Source organism: Leptonotus elevatus, chromosome 11, assembly GCF_054856555.1.
Source record: "Leptonotus elevatus isolate MCC_2025b chromosome 11, RoL_Lele_1.0, whole genome shotgun sequence".
In the NCBI taxonomy this organism is placed as follows: Eukaryota; Metazoa; Chordata; class Actinopteri; order Syngnathiformes; family Syngnathidae; genus Leptonotus; species Leptonotus elevatus.
This window is the reverse complement of record NC_141249.1, coordinates 21,421,598-21,446,669: the sequence shown is the minus strand read 5'-3', so window position 1 is coordinate 21,446,669 and position 25,072 is coordinate 21,421,598. Positions and strand designations below refer to the sequence as shown.

At 41.2% G+C, this 25,072-nt stretch overlaps 1 protein-coding gene across 3 annotated transcripts; it reads right to left on the bottom strand.

Annotated features, from left to right (window-relative positions):
• Nucleotides 1-336: 336 nt before the first annotated feature.
• Nucleotides 337-24,888, bottom strand: colgalt2b (collagen beta(1-O)galactosyltransferase 2b). 3 transcript variants are annotated; one of them, XM_086089235.1, is made up of 13 exons: nt 24,623-24,888; nt 19,914-20,236; nt 12,875-12,985; nt 12,288-12,405; nt 11,820-11,954; nt 10,430-10,634; nt 8,515-8,634; nt 7,277-7,350; nt 7,080-7,186; nt 6,652-6,784; nt 5,975-6,102; nt 5,640-5,846; nt 337-1,965 (listed from the first exon to the last, which is right to left on the bottom strand). In XM_086089235.1, the coding sequence occupies exons 1-13, from the start codon at nt 24,698-24,700 to the stop codon at nt 1,692-1,694; spliced, it is 2,013 nt and encodes a 670-aa protein (XP_085945361.1). In that variant the 5' UTR covers nt 24,701-24,888; the 3' UTR covers nt 337-1,691. The 3 variants fall into 3 exon arrangements, with proteins under 3 accessions (XP_085945361.1, XP_085945362.1, XP_085945363.1); XM_086089236.1 differs by lacking the exon at nt 24,623-24,888 and adding an exon at nt 22,120-22,237; XM_086089237.1 differs by lacking the exon at nt 24,623-24,888 and adding an exon at nt 22,120-22,134 and having other exon boundaries at nt 19,914-20,232.
• Nucleotides 24,889-25,072: the final 184 nt, after the last annotated feature.

Sequence of the window (25,072 nt, the reverse complement as noted above, 5' to 3'; positions counted from 1 at the left end):
TGTAGTTGTGTATCACAACTGGAGGCTGTCTGCGAAGCCCCTCACCAGGAGGTCATGAGAACAGAGCTGTAGCCGTTTGTTTGTGCTGACCGCGCAAATCAACACCAAAATATTCGTGACTCGCTGAAAGCTGGCTGATGTTATTAGTTAATATTACATGGAAAATAATCAGGCTTGTTTGATGTGCTTGTGTGTAAGAAAATGTTGTTAGGGACCATACAAAAATTAGAGGCACAAACTGGGGTTGTTTTTTCCCCCCCCCACACACAATTCAAAATTGTAAACAACACCTTCACATATGCAAAAAAAAAATTCATAGGGATGAGTGACAAAACGTAAACGAGGAAGTAGTTTTATTGGTTCATCATGAGCACAAGTGTCAATCAAACCAGCCTGGATGTGGACAAGAAAACCAGTGTGTGTTTGTTGAGAACATTTACATGACATGTTAAAATAATTCCCTTGAATGAACCGAAATATTATATAATAATATATAACAATCATAATAATCATACTAACTTTGCATGTCGGACATTATGTGCGAGTGATGCTCTGCTAACGAGCAGGACCCGCCTGCTGCAACGCTACACTTAGGCAAGAAAGGCAACTGGGCTGTGTGTGTGTGCGTGTGTGCGTGTGGTCATGTGACACTGAAATATGTGAATCCATGTGTACAGCAGCTTGTCAAAAAAAAAAAAAAGGAAAAAAAACAATGGTGCGGACACTTTTTGTTCTTCACAGATGACATTAACGTTTCTTTAGTTCCAAGCCTGTCTGTCCATGAGTAAACATTTTATTTTAAATAACATAAAACAACAGAAGTCTGATTTGAACACTGTATTTCCAACAATAGTGGTCAGGGGCTTTCATTTACTCAACTGCAGATGGGGAAAGGCAATTAATTTCCCTACTGGTGCGCGAACTACCTAACTCACTCCCTGTCTGGAATCTAAATGTGTACTGCCACAGATGAATATATTCGAGTCGTGGGTGGACGCGGATGGAGGATCTTGCTCAATTTGGCTCATGTTGTCCTTGGGGCTAACTAGTACCCGTTGGCACCATGCGTCTATGTTTTTTAAAGGACAATACAAGCAAAAAGGTATCCATGTATGCTTTCATTTTCATTTTCATTTGCCCCCCTCCCACCTCTGCCCAGTTGAGAAAGAGAAGAAGAAATATGCTGGTCTCCAATTATCTATCTTCGGCTGCTTGCTTAACGATCTCTGCAAGCAACCAATCATATTGCAGCTGGACTTTGAAAATAAGATAAATTCCCATTACCAATGAAGCACAGTTTTGACGGTTATTAAAACCTTGACTTTTTGAAACCACAGTAATCGGCCTGTGCCTAATTGAGTTTGAATTAATTTGGAGTGAAAAAAAACTGTAGATTTATTTTAGGTGCTGCTGTTTTAGTTTGCAACAGAGTTCAAATAAGCACTGCAGTTAACGCCAGTGTTTTAAAATGGCGTCTGCTGTTCCCTCAGGATGAAAAAAGAGGCATCTATTTCAGGAAGGCGTTTAGTTTAGTTGCCCTAAGTGGATGACGGCCATTATTTGAGGAAATAGGGTAGCACAAATGACCAAAGGCGAATAAATTAAGGCACTTCCTCGTCTTGTACATAAACAGTAACTCCGCTTCAAGTGTCTTTTCAAAACGTCCCCAAAATGGCACAAAGTGCACCAATTCACAGTTCATCCCGCGAGGCCCTGGCGGCGGGCGGCGGCGAGTCGCCCGTGACGCTGTTCTGGGCCACGGTGCGGATGCGGTCCTGCTGGGCGGTCTTGCGGGCGTGCTGCCGGTCCCAGTCGGTGGCCACGGCCTCGTCGTCCCAGATGGTGGAGGTCTCGGTGTCGCTGATGTAGCCCGGCTCGCCCGTGTAGTGCGTGGGGTAGATGAGCAGCGGCTCCACCGAGAAGGCCCGCAGGTGTCGCGGCTCGTAGTGCGACATGTAGTCCACGCTGAGGACGATACGGCAAGACTTTACAAGGCAGGCGATGGATGGTGATACGGATATCGCAATTCCTAATTTTCTTCCGAGCTATACGGTGGTGTTTTGAAATGTGAATCATCAGCTGTTAGTTGGATTTATTTATTTTTTTTTGCTTTGACTTATGAGCAAAAAATTTAGAGTAGTTTGGCGGCAGTGAACTCAGCTCGCTCATCTTACTTCACGAAATTGAGTTTCACTTCTGTTGGGAGATTATTGCATTCTCATGCAGCATAACTGCTAAATGCCACTTCACCATGTTTGCTTTCAACTCTGGACTCCACCAATTCACCCAAGTTTGCATGGGCAATTTTGGGCAAAATGGTTTGTCGTGTGGCTGTAGACTTTTCAGTCATCCCAACCTGGTGCCCACAGGCCTATTCTGAAAATTGCTTGGCGATTACGGGACATTGTAATTTCCTAGGACGTGTTGCAGAAGTGATCGCTTGAAACTGTATAAAGTAACACTTGCAGGGATTTTTTTTTACGTGACTATTACTGTTGTTTTTATGGCTGTTGTTGTGCCCATTGTTCACTCTAGAACAGTGCTTCTCGATAATTTTTTTGTCACCCCACCCCCACCACAGGAAGAAGAAAAGATTTTGTGCCCCCTACATCTTCGGCCCAACTATAAATAGTATCATTTGCCGATACAATTGTTGTTAAGTACACCATTGCAGAGGAGCTAACACTCTGCCACCTACTGAAGTGGATGTGCAATTACAATTTATCCTAGTATGGAAAAAATAAAACAAATAGGAGAATTGTATATAATCAATGGTAATTTAAGTAAATTTGTTATTTCAGAAGTGTGCATCAAACTGGTAGCCCTTCGAATTTGGTATTGGTAGCTCTTTTCAAAAAGCTTAGTGACCCCTGACCTACGCTAATCAAATAGTCGAACAAAATAGTGCATCATTGCTTAAAAGAAAAAGTATATATATAAAGTTATATTTGATCAAAAAAATGTGGGTTTCTGTAGAAAATATGTCTTGAAACATTTGATACAGTTTGAATCCAAATGCGATAAAAAGTAGTCAAAATGAATAACAGTAAAAATACTGCAAACACTTCTTGTCGACTGTAAAAACTCCCCGTCTCATTTCAATTTCCTTTCTACCAACAATACATTAAATCACGTGTCTCGTAATTCGCATTTCTTTTCCTATTGAGTGAATGAAAGACTGTGAATACATACACAGTGTATTTGCACAGTAATCTATACACACATGCCTGCGTATTTGCATAGTAACACACGCACACACACGCGTACACACACGCAGCATCCATCCCTACCCCGCCCCCACCGCCGGGCCGCTATCAATGGGAATCCTGTCCCCTTCTCCGAGTAGCAGGAAGAGCCTTGCCGGCCCGCATTCCTCAAAGAGAGGCAAGCGAGGGAGGGGGGAGGAGTGAGCGACACAGGTCCAGTGCACAAAGTGAAACGTTTGTTGAGGGGAGCCATGCAGAAGGTGCAGAGAAAAAAAAAAAAAAAACGGTCAAAAGATGAGAGGGCACGAGAGGTGTGATGGACGAAGAAGAACACGAAACGAGATTTATTTGTTTTGATCAATTTATCTTTTACACATAGACTAATAAACCATATTCCATATGCAGTTTTACTAAATAATTAGATGAGTAATTATGATTAAATTAAATATTAATAACTATTGGTGTCAGGCAATTAGAATTTGTAATGTAATTAATTAATTAATCGCACATTTTATATCTGTTGTAAATGGTCAATTAAATGAACAATAAAATATTTTCTTCTCAAGTTTTCACCCTCTTGTTAACATAAAAGTGGGGGGGATGTTAAACTAATAGAAATATCCCTGCATCTTTTAGTCATTGATACATTAATTTCACAATTCATCAAATTAAAAATATTGGCTGTACTGTAAAAAAACGAGTGTGATATTGATTTGTGTTGAGGTCATTTTTCTGCCACTAGATGACACAATTGCATTTGTAAGACATTGGTGACAGCTCAGTGCATTTTTCTTTTCATATTAAGAACATGAAATAACTTTCTGCACATTTTTAAAATAGTAAAATACAACTTGACCCCAGTCTCCACAAATATATGCATTATTATTAAATTTATTACTGCTAAATTTTGATGTGGACGTTTCTGCTGCGTTGCGACTGGAATCCCCCCAGCACAGGCTTTTCAAGTAAGGGCCGGTCATTAATTGCACGTAAAAAAAAAAAAACAAGTGGCCTTAAAGGAACTTTAAATTAACTCAAAATTAACACACAAATTTTGACACCCCTATTAATAACAAAACAAAAGCATGATTATTTATGATAAAAATATTTCACGTACATAGTTTAAATCAAAACACTTTCTTAATCTACAAAAAAATACTCAATGTGGCAAAGACTGTACTAGATAAAATACAAATGGCACTGTGTGTCCTCTGTAAAGCAACATGCAACTTCAAGAACAATCCAAGCACTGTTAAGTGTGTGCACTACTGAAAAGAAAAGAAAAAAACACTTTGCTGGAATAGGAGAAGAGGAGTTTATAACTAGAAAACGCCCTGCAAAGTGTAACAAAAGGCGTCTCAGGGTTTGTTCCGGGTCACCTGCCGACTGCTTATGTAAGAGTGTAGTGCACCTGCGCGCGTCTATTTGGAGTCAGCAGTCAATATTTGCGTTCGCCGAGCTTGTCTAAAAGGGTCTTCCATGTTTGTTTGTGTTTATGAATGTAACATGAACACACTCACTTGCCTTCTGTTCGCTGTATTACGCTGTCTCGAAAAAAATCAATGCTGAAAGTATTTTCTTACTATTTCCAATCATGATTGATATGATGCTAACATGCTAACAGTTGTTATGCTAACATGTAGCAAGATGGCAACTTGAGAACAGAAAGTACCGAGGCAGAGTGTGAAGCATTAAAAACTGTCAACTTTGTATAATGTCCATTTTGTAGCAACAGAGAACTTAAGTTTTGCTTTTTTTTTTTTTTTTTTTTAAGACCTCAGTATTGTTCATTCGGTAATGTCATCATCATTGCTCTCTTTTTAATTGTTTAAAAAACATTTTTTTATTATTTTGTATGTGGGTGAGTGCGTGCGTGCGTGTGAGTGTGTGTGTATTCGTTAGTTCACCAAAAACCTATTTAAAAAATCCCATACTGTTCACCTAAACCGAACACCGCCGTCAGGAGACCCGAGGACGGACCAAAGAAAAGAAAGGAAATCCAGCACCGACCAGACACCACCCATTGGGCCACCAACCAGAGTTCTTCACCAACCCCAGAAACATCTAAATCCCAACAAATCGGGGAGACAGAAAAGGGTGCGAGAGGAGAGAGAGGTAGAAGAGAAGATGAAATGCAGGGGCCCCAGGATGGAGCCCTGGGGCACACCTGAAGTGATTAGGTGAAATTTGTACAAGGAAAAGTACAAACTGGTGTGTCTTTTTCATACAGTAGATCAAATTAACCCCAAAACCTCTAATCTCATCTGATTACCTCTTTGAGAAAGTTTTTACACCCTGTGAAATTTTTACACGGCGCATTCAAAAGTGACTTCAAGGATGCAGCCTCTCTTATGCAAACAAAATGAACAATAATTGACCAATAAAATGTGGGAGACACTGGTTTACTCTAAAAAATATATACAAAGGCCTTACTTGGGGTGTTTGTTGAACATGACGGGCAGGAACTCGTCGACGGGCAGCATCTTCATGAACGCTTTGGCGTCCAGTAGCTTTCTGGCTCCCTGCAGCGACAGCACGTAGCCCAGCGTCCAGTAGGAGTAGTCGGCCTCCACCAGGTTGTTGACGCCGTCCACCGAGCGCTCGGGCTGCTGCACTTGCATGCGCTTGCGCCCCACGTAGCTAAAGTACAAAAGGACGATCTGGGACTTACTGAAAAATCTCAAACTGGGGCACCCCCGCATGTCAAGGTACACAGCTCTACGTATATCGGGATTAATGACTAGCGAAGGATTCTGGTTTATTCTTACATGAGGTCCCAGTCCAGCTGGGCTTTGTCCACGTCGTCCATGATGGCCTGCAGACGTCGTTTAAAGCGGGGCTCGAACCTCACGTCGTCCTCGAGAAGAAGAACTTTCTGAAGGCCACGTTCCACCACCTGTGGATCCAAAATGTTGGCTTGGTAGACGTGCTGCGACAGGTACCGTCCTGAAGAACTTTTAAAAACTCGTTTATACTGATTGGGGACTCTTAATCTGGCTTTTGACAAAAAAGGCTTTTATCCTGCTATGATGCAAGAGTTTGATCTTTATTTGAGGACGCAAGACGGTGGCTGGATGTTGGGCAACTGTGGGATTTTCTAGTAGACATTCATTTTTTCCATTAATCAAGAGTCGTCCAGGTCCTGAAATAACATAGCAGCCTCGGACCATCACACGATCCACCTGCTCTTTTTACCCCAGACCTTCCCAAAAGTTTTACTTTTTGCAACATACTGTTTTCATTAAAGGTCTTAGGGATCATCAAGATACTTTGGGCTGATATAAGACCATGTGGGTTTTTTGTCAAAACTGACAGATGTTAGTCACTTTGCTTCTCATACGCTCTTGAATTTCTTTGGATGGTGGCCTGATGTGTTTCTTTTGGGATCCAGTAGCCTACTTGACTTTGACTGACACGCTCGCTCGTAGCCCTTCGCTATTCTCACCTGGCTCCATATGGAGTGATGACTAAGGAAGCAGCCGATCTCGCCTCTGGTCAGGACTCGGCCCGAGTACGGGTCCTTGTAGCCGGGCAGCATTTCGATTCCCAGCGCCTGCAGTTGCGATGTGTTCAGAGCTCTGAGAGGTTAAGAGAAGAAGTCACGCTTAGTCACTTACTCAAAAAAACTGTTAAGTCAGCTGCTGCGTGTCGTAGCATGTATGCTAGGAGGAGAAGGATTTAAGCGAGAGAAGTGGATTGGAAGTTGAGAGTTTGGATAACTAGATGAGAAAAGAGACTGTAAGTCAACATCCGAATTTCCATTCACATACACACTGCTCAAACATTGATCAGATCAATCGCATACACAATATAATAGTTACCACTTTGTCCATTCACAAAACAAGCTGGTCAAAGGTTCGAGGTTTGACCTACTTGCCGTCCACCGCGGCCGAGAGCGTGGCGTGCAGGCCGAGCGCCGACATTGTTTTCAACATCCGGCTTCTTCGATCCAGCCGACGCTTCAGATTTATCAGGAAGATCTAAACATAAACACATGACACATTCTCTATGTGGTGAGGCAGGAGAAAGACCGAAAGAGAAATCATTTGAAAAGGCAAAAAGTCATTTACGTCATCGAAACCCATAGTGTCCTGCGGCGATGGCGGAGAGGACAGGCGGTCACAAGGCTCAATATTGTGGTCAACTGTGGGGCACAAAGACAGATGTACCCATAAACAGTGATCCACCATTTATCGTTATATTTTCCGATATGAACAATGAGATCAAATCAAAATGTCATAAAAATCCAACTAGAACATCTGAAATTAATCGGAAGTGCTTCAAATGGTGGCAGGTGTGTGCTGACTCCCGTTTAAGATGGTTGAACGTGATTGGTTCATTGTGAACACAGCTACATCCCCATTTACAAGGGTGTGAACACATATGCAATCACATTATTTATTTTATTTTTAATTGAGTTATAGATAAAATGCCACATTAACTCATTTGTTCCCAAAAACGTATAACTATGTTCTATTTTTAATGTTTTAAAGACGTAATTATATGTTTAAAAAAATGTATGCTAGAGCATACAGAAAGTTTTGATGCAGCCTCTCAACTGCACAAAACGGTTGAAAAAGTGGTAGTTATTATAAAAACGGCCAGCAGAGCAAAAGAGATCAACCAGGGTCATGTTGGAAAAAAAACCTCATTTACCAACTGATGCAAAACGGAAACATGGGAATAGACTTTTTTTTCTGAAGAAAGAAGAGACTCTAATCTTTCTTTTGGTAGATTCCATGTTTTTAGAGCAATAGAACACAATAGTCTGTGGGCAGTCAAAATCCAGTAAAAACAGCCAGGAGTGAAGGGGGTTGCTTCAGTGAAAATGGCTGGGAGTGAGTGAGTTTTAATGGTGGGAATTTTTTATTTTTTTTAATTACCATAGTCTATTTTTTTACTATGACAAAAACTTGGGATTTGAACATGGCAGGGTGTGTAGACTTTTTATAGCCACTGTACAGTATGTCGTTTTCCGTTTATTTTACTTTTGCGAAAACCAAGTTTGCTCTGGCCGCAATAAACGTTTTGTGAGCACCTGAGAGCAAAAAAGTGGCCACGATTTAGTATTTCTTTTTCAAGCCATGTGTTGGGCTCTGCAGGATAGCAAGCGGCGGGAGGACAGAAAAGCAAAAAGGAAAAGACAGAAAGACGAAGCGGTTGAATTGAGGCTGCAATCAGAGACGCCACTGGATGTCAAGAGGAACAGGCCGAGGAGGAGGCACCGTGAGGCGTGACAGATTGCTGGAAAGCGTGTGTATACTGTGTGTGTTTGTGTGTGTGTGTGTGTGCGCGTGTGTCAACTCACTCAAGGCCTCCGTAATGGTGTGTATGAAACTCTCGCGCTCGTCTTCCACATTCTGGTGCGCCTTGAGGGGGACGGGGAGGAAGCCGTAGTGCTCTTTGTTACACACGTGCATCTGCACACCTGGAGGACGCGCATACACAGACAAAAACACACACGCACACAACAATTTTGACTTGAGGATCATTTGATTGTTTTTACTGTGAAAGTGGTGCGTTAACTTTTTGATATACTTTACATTGAATCATATTCAGGCATTTTTATGTACTATACTAGAAGGTCAGGTTCAAATTTAAAAGTAAAAGACAAGTCAGAAATGTTCTTTACAATACTAGTCTAAACACAGCATTCTGATTCATATTAAGGAATATGAATTAAGCAGTAAAATCCACCTATTTTTACCCATCTAAGGAGGAGGCCATTTTGTCTTGTACTGCCACTTGTTTCCGACTGAAAATGACATCACAGTGCCAAAGGACAAAGTGAAACAACCTATCAGGGCTCACCTGTTTTCTCGGTTCGGTTCATGTGGCGTTCGCAAGCTGAGCCCTTCGGCACTGTGTTGTCATTTTCTTTCGATAGCAAGAGGCAGTAGAAGACAAAATGGCCGCCCCCTGCGATGGATCAAACGGGTGGATTCTGCTGCCTCATTCATATTTCATAAGCACAATTTTAATCAGAATGCCGTGTTTAGAGTAGTTATAGTGAATATAATTTTTATTTTTATTTTTTATTTAATTTGATTTACACTTTAGTCAAATAAAAGTGAATGTATTTAATTTAACTTAAAATAATACAAATTGAATGCTTTTTTTTTGGGGGGGGGGTATTAATGAGAATGTATTTAATTTATTGTGTATTTCATTATGGAATGTTATTCATTTAATTAAAAAATTTGAATGCATATAATGATTATTAATTGATAGAATTTTAATTTAATTAAAATTAATTACATTTACACATGTATTTTGATTAATTAATTACTATGTAACAGCATTTTACTTTTAATTTATGCAACTCATTTATTCATTTGTGTTTGAAAATTGTATTCAATTAAAAAGGTTTTATTTTAATCCCTTATCAACAAATAGGTATTAAATCTAACTATAATTATTGAATCAGTATTTACTGGAATCAAACTATTCATTGTACTGTAAATTCCAAGCATTTTACCCTTTAAAACTTTTATCTGAGTAATTCCGAAGCCTTGAAAACAACAAGGACGACCAAATTCCATGACACTCTATCCACAAGAATTTAAGGCCCCTGTGGCAACCTTGTCCTTCACGCAACGCGCAGGCCGCTACACACGCTAATGAACGCGCTGCACAGCTGCAAAATGCAAATGTTCCCTTGAGCATTTGGGGGGGGGGGGGGGGTCATCAAGCAGCAAGCAGGATTTCTCTCATTGCGACGCGATGGCGGCGGTATCACGAGGTGGGTTAAGTCGGGCAACTGGTTAGCAAATTGCGCGGCCCACCGCTGCAAACCTGTGACCCTGCAAGCCAAATGTGTGATTCAACACACTGGCAGGCAAACGCAACACATTCTTGTCAAGTCTATGAAATGGAAATCTCCAAGGTTGTGTTTGCTTGTTTAACAGCACACGCACACACACACACACACACACGCACACATACAAACAATCCGTACACATGGTTTTTGGTCATCTATCCGCTTTCACTCATGCTACAAAGTCTTCTTTGTTATCAGCCAAACACGCCGATGAGACAACGAGTAAACAAATAAAAAGCAGCTTACTGTTGAGCAGTTGTGGGAAGTGACAAAGTACTTGTAAAGTGCAAGTATCTGTTTTTTCTCTTTAAGCACCTTTTGCCACTTGGACTGGAGCCTGACGTTAAATGCAATTGTCAGGCCGGCTCCAAATGTGCTCGTTTGCCGCGAGCTTCCAACTCACCCGCCTGACGTGCGGAGAATGCAAACACCATGATGTCATCGAAGGCCCAGCTGTAGTCGGGGTGAGGCGGGTAGAAGGCAAGGTCCCGGCTGGCCTCCCGTCTCAGGTCCAGCAGGAACGTGCTGTGCACCATCGGGACCGGGAAGCAGCCCAGGCGCTTCCACTCCCTGATTGGCTGGTAGTCCGGAGTTCTCTTGTAGTAGCCCTGAGCCACAGAATATTTTGTTTTTGCCGTATGAGAAGATGGATGGATGAATGAAGTGCTGTTTGATATTGTGATTATATACAGTTCACTTTATAACCTTCTGTCGTTTATATGGTTAATTTGATGCCTGTTTTATGGAGGGTTGGATGGACAGATGAATGGAAAGACTGACAGGTGGATAGATGGAGAGATGGATGGATGGATGAACAGATGGAAGGATGAAAAGGATGAAAGAATGGATGGAAGGACGGTCGGATAGATGGATGGGTGGATGAGGATGCATGTTGGATGGACAGATGAATGGAAGGATGGACAGGTGGATGGATGGACAGACGAATGGGTAGATGGTGGATGGATGGATGGATGGATAGATGAGTGAATAGATGGATGGATGGATGGATGAACGGGTGGATGGCTGGAGAGATGGATGGACGGACAGATGGAAGAATGGATGGATGGATGGTCGGACGGATGGTTAGATGGACAGATGGATGGTCGGACGGATGGATGGATGGGTGGCTGGATGGATGATGGAAAAATGATGGGTGGATGATGGACAGATGAATGGGTGGATGGTGGATGGATGGATGGATTGGTGGTTGATGGATGTTGGATGATGGATGGACAGATGAATGAAAGGATGGACTGGTGGATGGACAGACGGATGGATTGGTGGTTGATGGATGGTTGGATGGACAGATGAATGGAAAGACTCACGGGTGGATAGATGGAGAGATGGATGGATGGACGAACAGATGGAAGGATGAAAGAATGGATGGAAGGACGGACGGATAGATGGATGGGTGGATGAGGATGCATGTTGGATGGACAGATGAATGGAAGGATGGACAGGTGGATGGATGGACAGACGAATGGGTGGATGGTGGATGGATAGATGGATGGATGGACGGGTGGATGGCTGGAGAGATGGATGGATGGACAGACGGAAGAATGGATGGATGGATGGATGGACGGATGGTTAGATGGACAGATGGATGGTCGGACGGATGGATGGGTGGCTGGATGGATGATTGGATGGATGATTGGATGGATGATTGGATGCATGATGGAAAAATGATGGGTGGATGATGGACAGATGAGCGGATGATGAATGGATGAATAGTTGGAGGTCTAATTGGATGGATGATGGAGAAATGGACGAACGGACGGATGTCTGGGCTGTACCTGTGGGGTCATGCCGCACCAGTAGTTGGAGTACAAGGAGCGGGACTCCAACATGGGGGCGGCCACCGTCAAATTCTCAGCAATGAGCAGGTTGAGCACACGCGGGTTGGTTAGGAGGTTGTCGCTGTCTACGAACTACAACAGAAAAACCCAAACAGAGACGGATGACTATTATTACTATTACTGAGACCTGCAGGGAACAGCACAAATCTGAGAGAATTGACAACCACCCAAAAAAAGGTTGTAATTGCCTTTAGATGCCACAAGAAGGAATTGAGGGAATGGAAGGGATTCATGGAATATCAATTCATTTCAATGGGAACTTTTTATTTCACAAATGAATAAATTAAGTTTCGAACTTGGTGAGGGAAAGGATTAGTTCAAAAGTCAGTTATTGTAATGCTGGATTGGAATTGCTGCAAATCAACAGCGTTCTTGCACTGACAACACGGCATCTTTTTCTCCTACCAGTATAAAGTCGGCCCAGCGTTCCCTGGCCGCCTTGAGCGCCGCCTGCCTCAGTTTCATCACGTGGTTGAACCTGGACGCAGGCCAGTGCTTTGGACCCCACTCGTCTGTGTAGGACCTAAAATACAATATATATAATAATAATAATAACATCTTAGAAGTTGGTAACTTGGAAAATAAGGAATGGAAAGCGACAACATGCTAGCTTTTAGATGTTAGCTAACTTTAGAAGCAGTATTATATATATATATATATATATATATATATATATATATATATATATATATATATATATATATTGTATATATAGTATTTTATACAGTACCTGTATTTGATTTGTGGATTGTTGTTTTTAAAATATTATTTTTGTCGATTTTTTTTTTTACACAATACTTTCAGTGATGTTTTTTTCTCAAAAAAAGAAATACACAAAATAAATAAATAAAAACTGAAGCTAATAAATGCAAAACTAAATTGAAGTATTTTTTGAAAAAAATAAATAATAATAAAAAAAAAGAAAGAAAAGAAAGCTCCAAATGAAATAGAAACGAATTCAAATGAAAATGGCAAAACTAACGACTGCTGACCTGGGTTCCTCCATGGGCCTCCACTCCACGTAATGGTAGAAGCGCTGAGCGTTCTTCAGCCATTCTCGCAACATGGCCGTGGTGTTGTCCGCGTTGTGGTCGGTGGCGGCCCTGAAACGACACCGACATACGGTTGGCGCTGATGACTCGCTTGCATTATGACAGTTGTGCGTTTCGTCATTTTACTCTTTTGATTTGACCTTTTGATGTTAGGATTGACCTGAACGTGAATCCTGTTATTTCTTTGCATTTGCGAATCACGATGAAATCGCTACAACACAATTAAACCTTACCTTGCCTTTTGCACGTGGTGAGTTTGGGTATGCGCGTTAAAACGAAAAGCATGTACCAACAAGCTTGTACACGTGCACGTGCATGTGTGTGTGCGTGTGTGTGTACCTGTGTGTGTGTGTGTGTGTTCAGTCATGCAGAAGGAAGTCGCCGCGTGATGACTGCTTGTTGTTATTTCATTCTGTGCCAGTAAAAGTAGGCAACACCTGACTCTGTCTGTACTGTAGTAATGAGTAGACACGCGCGCTTCTTCAACCGCTAACACGCTCTCGTAAGACACATACATGTGCTGCTATAAGACAGTGAGGGACACGTTCTAGCTCAGGGAATACATACGGTACATACATTTGGATGAAAGGAGACAACTACATTGACTATGGATTATAAAATGATATTAGCTAGCTAGATAGCTGGCTATCTATCTAGCTATAGATAGATAGATCGATTCATAGCTAGCTAGACAGCTCGCTAGCTAGCTAGGCAGATCGACAGCTAGCTAGACAGATCTACAGCTAGCTAGCCAGCCAGATATACAGCTAGCCAGCCAGACAGACAGACAAACAGACAGACAGACAGACAGACAAAATTTGCCATCCCGTCAATACACTAAATAAAAATAAAGGCCCTCCAAGTGTGATGCATGCGCGCGTCTACACAGTCCAAAATAGACTTTGGAAGAGAGTTACAGCAGCGAGCAGTGGAAAACTCCACCAAACCAAATGTGTGCTTACGCGTTTATGTGTGTGCACACTTCCAGGTAAGAGAAACTTGTCATTTGCTAATAGACGTGTTATTCTTCAGTATTGCCGGCAAATGACAAGCGAGCGGTGGCGTCTGACAGCTGCTTTAGGCGCACGTTCTTTTACTAGTGAGTGCCAGGGTCTGTAATTTGGTGATAAGTAGTAAAAAATGCACGTGTCAGGGTTGTTGTTGTTGGCACATTACCCAATCTTATTTTTGTATGGACTGGCTGACTCCAAAATAAAGTGCATTACAGGTGAGCTGTAAGAAGATTAGTGCCACTCAGGCTTTGATTTCCTCCACACAGGACAAAAGTGGCCTTAAGGAGAAAGTAAAATATTTTTGCTTTGCGGAACATACATCCGACTTTCATCGGCATATAAATATCATGCAAAAACCCAGGGGCAAAAAATACAATAAAAACAGCAGGGGCCCCAACATTGAACCCTGTGGAACACCATACAATAGTATGGTGTTCCACATAATAAGTATTGTAATAATAAGTTCCAATAAGTATTGCCGGCCAAATAGGATCTAAACCACTCTAGTGCGTGACCACTAAAGTCCACTTGTTGCTGCAAACAATTGTGTATGTGTCGGGAAAAGCTCCTGCTCCGAAGCATGCCGACTGACCGGGTAGATAAGACTTAAGGATGGTAGATGTGGGCTCACTATGTGGAAATCAAATTAGTAGAACTCAATGTAGACTCACTATTTGGGCAAACAGCCAGCTGTTCCTAAGAACAGCAATAAGTCTTTAACACATTAACGAATAACCAGCGTACAAACCATCAACATTTAACACCAAATTGCTTTCTTTTAGCTTAGCTTTGTTCTCATGTTTTTGAATGTGGTTGTTTTCACTGACTTTTTAGTGCAGCTTCTGCTCAGTGGCTCATCTTTTGTTTTTCCCCGTGCACACCCTGCCTGCCTGCCCGCACGTGTGTGCACGGGACGGCCCTTCCCCTCTCAGCCCTCCGAGCGAGCACACACTGTGACTTTCCACGATGACTAACACGATGACATCTGCCTCCTTCCTCATTGCTGCTTTTTGCATCTGTAATGAAGCATCACTGTCAAATGTCAAACACAAATATTATACGCCCAAGGCTGCAGTTTTATCGCAAGTGGACGTGACGTCGTCGGGGCGCTAGAAAACATTTTGTGGTGAAAGTCACAATAACAACAACATCTGTTTCAGTTTTTTTTTTCTTCTTGAAAAGCCAGTTGTATATTATGAAATACATGCAACAAAAATTTCACTTAAAATATACTTTTTTTTAGAATTAGTTTGGTTATTTCTTAAATTAAAAATAAATAAATACATAAATAAATACATAAATAAATACATACATACATAAATAAATAAATAAATAAATAAATAAATAAATAAATAAATAAATAAATAAATAAATAAATGTTTTGGGGTATAATTTAATATAATATAATAATTATTTTATTTAATTAGGCCAGCTGGTCTGATTGTGAAGGCCCTGGGCAGATTACATTGACATGGCAACACATGGAGGCGGAAATCTGATTGGACAAAAAAAAAATCGAACCTCCTCATATACTAAAAGTAGTGCATCTAAGAGAAAATAAAGGGAATAGAAATGTGTAATATCGTTTCACATGTGCTGATCTCGCCATGGAACACGTGACGTCCCCTCAGCCTCGTTTTAAAGATTGATAGTAAACTGTAGCCTCATTATTCTGCACCCTGAAGGCGTTTTAGTTACGTTCCCATTTCCTTTGCTGTCTTCGTATATAATCAACATCTGGACAACACGTGTCCATGGAACTCACCTATTCGAACCTGCATCTAATACAACTCTCTTGACCCTTCAAGGAATAAAAAAATGTTTTTGAAAGTCTGACATGACCGCCAAGATGTTGATAGGAGTTTGGTCGCTGGCATGGCCACTTTAGAGTGCATCGTTGTTAGCCATGAGTGCATGCATGTCACAGAGAGAAGGTGGAAGAGCAATGTTAAAAACAAAAATGTTAAAAGTCTGACATGACTGACAGCTTCTGGTTGGTGTGGCCATTTTAGAACGCCTCGTTGTCAGCCGTGAGTGCACGCATATATCGCGGAGGGAAGTTTAAAACGAGGTAAAAAAAAAATATATTTTTACAAGTCTAATGTGACGACCAGTGTGTTGACATGTTGTGTGGCCGCTTTAGAGTGCCTCATCGTCACATGGAAAAGTGTGGGATATTTTTCCCGGCTCAAGTGTGCATCAAAAAGATGCTAGACAAAGTAGGTTGTGGAGGTGATATTTGATTGACAGTTGAGCAGGACGTAGTTTCAGCACATTCAGTGGCCACGTCCACATCATTTTCTCGTTTCCCCGAATCTCAGCACAATCTTGTAAAAATACGCTCGATATTTGAACATCTTTCCCACGAAGACTGAGAAGAAAAAGAGCGACAAATTCCTCATGAGTTTCAGCGTCAACAAAAAGTGGACTTGCGCTCTAGTGTGACATTCAGTAGTCACATTCAAGGTTACGCGGAGGCTTGCGTCTTTGCCCCAACTCCCATTGAAGTGCATATAAAAGGCTGGGCGCTGGGAAAAACACGCGCCATTGAAGGTATCAGACGGAATGAGACATGCTGCAAACAACAAGGGATACGACTCGAAAAAATGGCATGCTTCCCTAATACAAAGTGAAGCTCTACTGTTGATCCCGTCTTGTATGAAAACAGTGAAACCAAAAGCAGCACCAGGTTGCCAGTCTTTGGAATTCTGCCCCAAAACAAGCAAAGCCACAAAATTCGGTTTCCTCCTGCAGGGCAGCGAAAGAGAAGAAACACAAGCAGGCCACTGATCAAGCTCTGGGATGTCAGCAATTGTTTTTTGTTTATGCCACGTCGGCAAATAAATGCCAATTAAACTTTCCCGTAAAAACTTTTGTCTTCAGGGGGCTACAGAGGCTTCGTTTGTGAAGTCGCACTTTGGCAAAAAGGAACATGACTGACTTTGAGCCACATTGTCAAATGAGACGTCATGTTCGCGCTGTCTTGCGGCAAAGTCGTGAAAACGCCGGCAAGCTTTGGCCATCAGGGACGGTACATTTAGGCCTCCTGTTGTGCTGGTTCATAGGTCAAAGTGACCTTCTGTATGATTTAAGATTTTTATATATTTTTAAAAAAAATGCTATTTTTAATTAATTTAAAAAAAGAATATAACGGGATCAGTCGGAAATAGCAAATGTGGTTGTTCTGTTCTTTATTTCATTTTTTATAGAACAATAAAAAAAAAATTAAAAGTCATCTTGCGCGTTTGCAGGCAACACACCTGGTGCGACGAAACGCAAGTCGTCTTTGTGATCGAGTCAAATTTAAAGACACTAATTAGCCCAAATGGAATTAAGTAATTACACATCTGCTCGCTTAATAATGATAAGCAAAAGGACAACGTGCCATGAATTTGGGCAAGTTTTTTCCAACAATGCCGGATTGAAAGAAAACACGTTACAAAAGTTGTATTGAAAATCTGTGAATAATCATGAATGATGAGCCACATGCTGCTTCACATTACATAAGTACAAAGATTATTGACAGAGCCTTGCCATGCATACCAAAAATACGTAAGTGGTTTGTAATTGCCTATGCATGCCACAAGATGGCAGCAAATCCCTTTATTTCTATTAGACGAGGCTATGGCCTGACTAAATGAAGGTCCTCCGCTCACGTTAAAATTGTTTCTTGTTTATATTTTTATGCTCGACATAGCTATGGCGACTAAGAAATGGCCAATGATTTTAAGTAGATGTTAAAGTTTGTATTTTTAGATTAAATTAAAATGTATTAAGTATTTTTGAGATATATACTTTTAGTTATATAAACAGGTCTGGGGGGAGACTAAAAAAATACAAAATAAAAAAATATTGTAAGCCATTGAAACATTAACATTGCCCTTTAAAATTTACTTAATTGTGATTCACTTCATTTAAAATGTATTGTAGATAAAAGTCGAAAAGAAAATGTTACCTAAATAAATTTCACAAAGAGATTAAGATTAACTACAAATGTATTTTACTTACAAATTTAGCTGTACTAGATTAAAAAATAAATCCCGTTAATTTCAGTAATTCTTTTGTGTACCACTAGAGGGTGCCAATGCACCACGTGCTTAGATTCACCGCTATAAACGACAGTAGGATTGTTCATTTCACTCATACATATCAAAATTAAACAAACTGAACATTTTGCAGACATATTTTAATATTTTCCATTATTATTTAGAATCGTAATGATGTTACACAATAAAGTCTATGGGCGTATCCTGTCTCGATAAGTCGTGCACATCTGGTTTGCATGTCTCCTTGTGTGACTCAGCATAATGTAAGCTAATTGTTTTCATGGAAGCCTTCCATGTGTGTGAAGGATCTGCAGGATACTTTTTGAATGCAAAGCCAGTTGAAATCCAACTGATCTACAAAGAGCAATTTAAAGCATTTTCCTGCCTGGTTATTATCCAGACACGCACGCCTGTGTCCCGCTGTGATGACGTTTTCCGCGATGGATTTGAAAAAGCCGTGATTATGGGATAATAAAAGGCAGGTGCAAAACGTCAATCGGAATTTTGGATTTGCTTTTGGAGAGTTTCAAAAAAGTTGCGTCACAGGTGGACAAAATGACTAATGCAACACACATTTCAATAAAAATCAAGAACTCGATATAAACGATTAATATCATCGTTAACGTCTACACCTCGTGTTATAGTGTGACTTGATACATGTCAGGAAAAGCCTCCATGGACAGCTGAACTTTATTTGGGGGCAATCAGAGGCAATTTAAGTGGTGGCAGGTGTGGGTGAGTTGGAATCATCACCACTTTGAATAGGGTGTGTACACTTGTTCAACAACATTATTTTTACTTCCCTTCTTGAAAAGATTTTCTAACTGAGGTTATAATGGTCACATTAATGGTGGAAAAAGATTTAAAATAATTAGTTATTTATTTTCATCACAAAAACCTGCCATTTGAAAAGGGGTGTGTAGACGTTATATGCACGCTAGCATTAAGAGCTCTGCCTCTTCTTCTTTCTATTAATTACGCAGGAACTTTCTCATTAGAGCTCAGTGCTGCCTGGCAAGTTGTGGCAAATGGTGGTACTACACTGCAAGTGCGCAAACTCATTAAAAAAAAAATCGCTAAATAATGAGCCGCCATGTGTCGTTGGTTGACAGCACTCCAAATACTGCTGAGCATTTTTGTGCGATTTACCGCATTCCTTGACGGCCCAGTGAGTTTTTCTCAGCTTTCCGCCACTTTTCATGCCGACGTCTCACAGATGGAAACAACACAGAGACGGGAAACGCACACAAAGACATCGCCGCCGCCTGAAGCGGGAGATAAAAAGCCGTGACAAGCCCAAAGTGTGGCAGGGGGCCAAAATACCGACTTTGACTGTCGCGCTCGTACTTGCCTTGACGGCGCCGTCACTCATACGACGTGACGTCATCATTAAGTTTCTCTGTTGCATGTTTTTTTTGTTTGTTTGTTTTTTGTTTTTTGGACTGGCAACTACAACATAATAAGAAAACTCACTTCATTCACCTCCACCTGTATTTATTTAATCTTTATTTATTTCACGTTCGGACTGTCCAGGTGTACCTAATAAATTGACCTCCCCGTTGACTTTCCATGCGATCCAAAGTGAGCAGCTTCGACTCATTTTTTGGACACGCATGACTTCGTCCCACTACCAACACCCCCCCCCCCTCCTCCTTCCCTTTTAATCCTGCTGTCAAAGCAACTTAATGTCTCCTTTTTAAGCACCCCGTGTCGCGTTTTATGATCATATTGTCTCTTTATAATGCACTATAATGAGCGTGTACCTGCTGCTGCTTTTATGGCCGCCTCTGTGCACAGTTGGGACTCCGGCGCGGCGCTTTCACGTTCATGCTAAAAATAATAACTTCTGATAATAGTAATAATAATAATAATATGAATAATGCTATATAAGGCGGCGCAGCAGCAACGTGTTGCACTGACCAGAGAGCGATGCGCTCCTTGGGGTACTCCAGCCTCTCGATGCATCCCAGGTGCTGTGCGAGGCTGTGCTCCGCGTTGCGAGCCACGATGGCGATCAGGACTTTGGGTCGGAGCAGGGCCGACTCGCGCGCGGGGCTCGCGTCCGCCTCCTGCACCAGGGTCACCGGTTCCGAGCCCGCCCCGGCTCGCAGAGCGCACAAGGCGGCCAACAGCAGCAGAGGCGCCCGCATCTCGTCGGCTTTCCTGGTTGTTGTGCTTGCTTGCTTGCTTGCTTGCTTGCTTGCTGCTGCTGCTGGACCCTCCTGGACTCGGCGACGTCCTGACTTGAAGAGTGGATTCGTGTGAGTGCGCGCGCGAGAGAGAGAGAGAGAGAGAGAGAGGGAGAGGGAGGGCGTGAGAGAGACTCCTGTCACACCTTCACCTTGAAGCCACTCAGCCACTTTTGAGATATAAGAGGACTTGTGGGTCGACCTGGTCCGTGAATAGTGAAAATCAGCATTTAAAGTGACTGCCATTATAAATGCAAAAAAAAAAAAAAAAAAAAAAAAATCTGACAAATATTGTTCAGATGAAGGGAAAGGCCATGCTAATTGCTAAGCTAACATAAGACTGACACAGCCCACAGTGCGTTTAGCACCTGAATGACCTGCTTGGGTGATGGAGACCACTTTCACAGATGTTGGGCTGGAACGGTGTCAAAAGTGGAGAACATTCAACTTTGAACAGATCAATAGCAGGCAAATTAATGCGTTTCTGGACTCTGGAGAAGGAACTTGTATTCGCTAAACCGTTAACGAAGTAGCTTATGTTAAGGTGTAAGTCATCCAGGAGGAGTGGCCTTGTTAGGTCATGTATAAAATATTGATAATATCAGATATGGTAGTTGCTTGTTTTTCACAATAAAGTCCTAGGTTTTGATTTTGACTTTTGAGGTCTGCACAATACATTTTTGTCAAAAATCACATTACAGTAGGGCTTTCCTTAAAAATAAAATAAAAATAATAAATAACAAAATCAATTTAGCTTTTTTCTAGGCAAAAAAAAAGAAGTTCTTTTGCGATACACAACATGAATTTTAGAAATAAAAACTTTATTATATATATATATATATATATATATATATATATATATATATATATATATATATATATGTGCCTGATATTAACAAACATTTAAAAATCGATATATATATGAATCATCATCATCTGTAGTGTACTCTAGAAGTGTGGGTTAAAAAAGTGCCTCCAAAATGGCTGCTGAGATGCTGAGCAAAAAATATCCAAATGTCTCAGCCAGCCAGTCAGTCAGTCAGTCAGTCAGTCATTTGTGTCGGTGTAATTTGCTGTTATTTTCCTGCAGTTTGTTTTAAACGAGCGAAGCTTCTCTTAATGACAGACGGCACGCCGCTCAGTTTATTTGAGCTGGCATGTCGGCCATTGAGGGGAATGTTTTCCCTCCTTGCTGAGGTAATGACAACTGATCTTAGTCACCGGGCAGGAGGGGCTGTCCGAGGCGTGCCTGAGCAAAAAGAAAATAGCAGAAATTGAGCGTGGCCTAATACAACAGGTGGCAAAAAGGACTCTACTAATACTTGTGAACTTAGCTGACTGTAAAAAAAAAATCCACCCTACTAATAATGTGGTAAGTCCAGTAATAAAGTATTTGTACTTCATTACTTCCCACCAGAGCTGTCCAACGTATGCCTCATTGGAAAAAAAAAATGGAAAAAAAGTTTTTCTCTTACACTATTTCAAGTGAAGTGTTCCCCCACTACGTCGTCACATTATTTTAAAGTACACCTTTTGATGGGTTTTTACGGAACTACTGTAATGCCCTAACATGTGGGAAAGGAGAGCCACGGGAGATGCTGTTGGCGATGCCACAGCATTAAACATGTGTGTTTAAAAGGTGTGTTTCAATAAGTTTAAATGTGTTTAAATCATGACTGATTTTCACAAATCCTCCTACCAGGAAAAAAAAAAATACCGTCCAATCAGTTTCAAGTTTCTTGTCATTTGGGAAAAACAGAGCAAAATGGAGAAAATAAATACAAATGGCCACGACAGAGGACATTTAAAATTAAATGCTAGGCTCAAAAGCAACTAAAATAATTCAAACAGCACTTCAATGTGTCCTTAAGAGAGCATAAAAAGCATGCTAGCAACATTTAAAGGCTAAATTTGTTCAATGAAAAGCAACCACTTACTTTTCCTGTTCCCTAAAAAATGCTCGCACTAAGGGAAGCCATTTTATTTTATGATGCAATCAAAGGTAGCAAAGCCAAAGCCCCACCGCCACCCCTTCACGTTTGGCATCAATGGAAAGCTCCGAATGTCCTCTATACAAATATCTTTACAAATGTCCACTACAGAGGACACATTTAAACTCATAGTAGTCAGGAGCTGAGAGTGTGAAAATGACCTGGTGCATGCTTCCCCCTGGTGGGGAAATGGCGTCACTGCAGAAAGCCAAAATACATCATTTGCGTTTGTTCACTGTGGCCAAGGACATCCTCCTATTTGTCTATATGAACGAAATTACGAACTGTAAAGATATTTTCAAAATGTATTAATAATCAGTTTGACACAAATAAATAATTATTAATGTGCCAGAGCAAAGTGAAAGTAATTTTGTATGCTTTAGGCGACATCACTCGTTTTTGGATGAAAAATGTTCGATCAAACAATGAGATGTCCCGTCATTTAGTACACGCCAGTAAATGGATTTGTCTTCCCCCCCCCCCCCATTTATTATTGTTTTTATAGAAATATTTTCTTTGTGATGGATGGGTGTTTTTAACAATTGTACAATTGTGTGCGTTGGCGGAACGGATTTGACAAGTTTAATTTTAAAATTGCAGAGATTAGTGGACCTCTGGACGGCAGAGGGCGCTCTTGCTTCAGTCTTATCTCACACACTCGTCCTCATACACGTATTCCCACTCATACTCTCACACACTCCTGAATGTCTCTCTCTCTCTCTCTCTCTCTCTCTCTCTCTCTCTCTCTCTCTGTCAGTTACACTTTTTCTCACTCTCACACACTCCCCACATAATCACAGGCACTCTCACTCATACATCTCTCTCTCTCTCTCTCTCTCTCTCTCTCTCTCTCTCTCTCTCTCTCGTACTGTTGTAGACAGTATATGAGATAAATCCCGGCATCCTCTTGAAGAGATTATGACGAGACATGTCAGGCCGCACATTGATTGCAAACTGGACTGCTTCCAGCACCTCTGACTCAGCTAATGACAATCCTTCAACCTCGGGAGTAAATCATCAACAGTGAACATTTCCTTCTCAGGCGATTCACAGCAGCAACAACAACAACAAATAAAAACACTGTACAAAAAAAAGGGGCGGGGTCATTGTACGGGCACAAATGTCGTGCGTTTAAGGCAGAACGGTGGGGCTTTCAAGTAGGTCATCCCTTTGTGCGCGTGTGGCGTGAATGCAAAATCTAATTGTAAAAGCTTTTTTTGGGGGGGGGGTGGGGGGTGTAATCCACACTGTGAAGAGGCTTTGCATATAAAATTGGGGTTGGGTTGGCGGGTAGACGGGGTGGCTGATGTGCACACCAAATTTGGGCCTTCAATGTAGGCTTCGGTCGATTTAGGATGTTCCTTTTTTTTTTTTTGACAGATACAAAAAAAAATATATTAAATAGATGACAGATCATTTTAAAGAAAGACCTCTATATCCCAATATAGCAAAATTGCATAAATTATTGACAATTTTCTATAAAAAAAAATCCTATTGATTCATAAAATCCACTTTTTATATAGAACATCTAATACAAATGTATTAAAAAATAAAGAAATAAAAAAAATAAAAATAATCCAGTAGCTATGATTGTAAAACGTCATTGTCTAATACTGGTATCGGCCGCCGTCGTGAGTACCCGATACCTTGAAATAAGGCCGGTACTGCCCCGATACCAGATTCATGCTACAAATATGCTTTGCTAGCTGGAAAATTTGGTTCTTAACAACCGTCAACGAGGGTCAGCTCGTTCTGATTGGTTAAAAACAAAAAAAAAAAACAAATAAAAAAAACAGCCCCATTGGTGTATTGAAGTTACAGCCACGGCAGTACTGATGCTGAATTCTCAGGGCAGATTAGATTGGCATGGCAACACAAAGAAGCTGAAAGCTGATTGGACAACACAAATCAACATCCACATTTAAGTACTTGAAGCAGTGCAGCCGAGAGAAACGCGACAAAGTGAAGAGATGAGAACGTTGGGGACACATTAACAGTTTGAAGGGACACATGTTACAATATCAGTAGTAAAGGTAAATGTGAGTGCTTTTGTTTAGGTCAGCAAAGCACCATTGGCAAGAAGCTATATCGCGACTTCCCCCCGCCCCGCCTCCCTGTTGAGTCATCGGCCGTGTGGGGCAACGAGAACGCGCGCGCGCGCACACACACACACGCTCACACTGAGTCACACCTGTAAATAAAGCTCCCGTTTTAAGGCGCACTCCAGCGCAAATAGGAAAGTAGTCATTGTGTCATCTGCAGTAAATGTCCACTATTTTGTTTTGAGTGTCGTCAGATTTGAACCGTGTCTGCCACACAATCAAGACGTTCTGTCTCATATGTCAACATGAGACAAACTTTACGTGAGGACGCCATTTTGTCGCACACAAGGTTGAATTTGGTGTATACGCACTCAAACGGGGGAAAGTGAGCGTTTATAGCTACTTACGTCATCCCACTGGAACGAGCGTTTTCTTGGGACGTATTTCTCTCCTACGACGAGCAGCGTCATCATTTCTTGATACATAATTAGTATGATTACATTTCTTGCTGATTATTGTCGTGTGTCGTCGGGCGGCCATGTTGCTAATCGGTGTATATACTTGATGGGGTGTGCTTAGGGTGCACATTAAGGTTTGGCAGGGGAAGGATGCAGAGTCAGCACTTTAATTATGAACGTGAGATCAATTGAAATTGTAAAATAAAAAGTGCCCATTTGAAATCAAAGCACTGATTATGTCATATTTTCAGTGATTTGTTTCCCTCGTTGCTGTTGGAAATGTGACCAAGGTGAGGAAAAAAAAAAACCTCAAGAATTTTGTACAAAATTGGTTTAGTTAAAAAAGTTTAATATTTTAGAAAACATCACTCAAATTATATTGGTTATTATAATTAAATA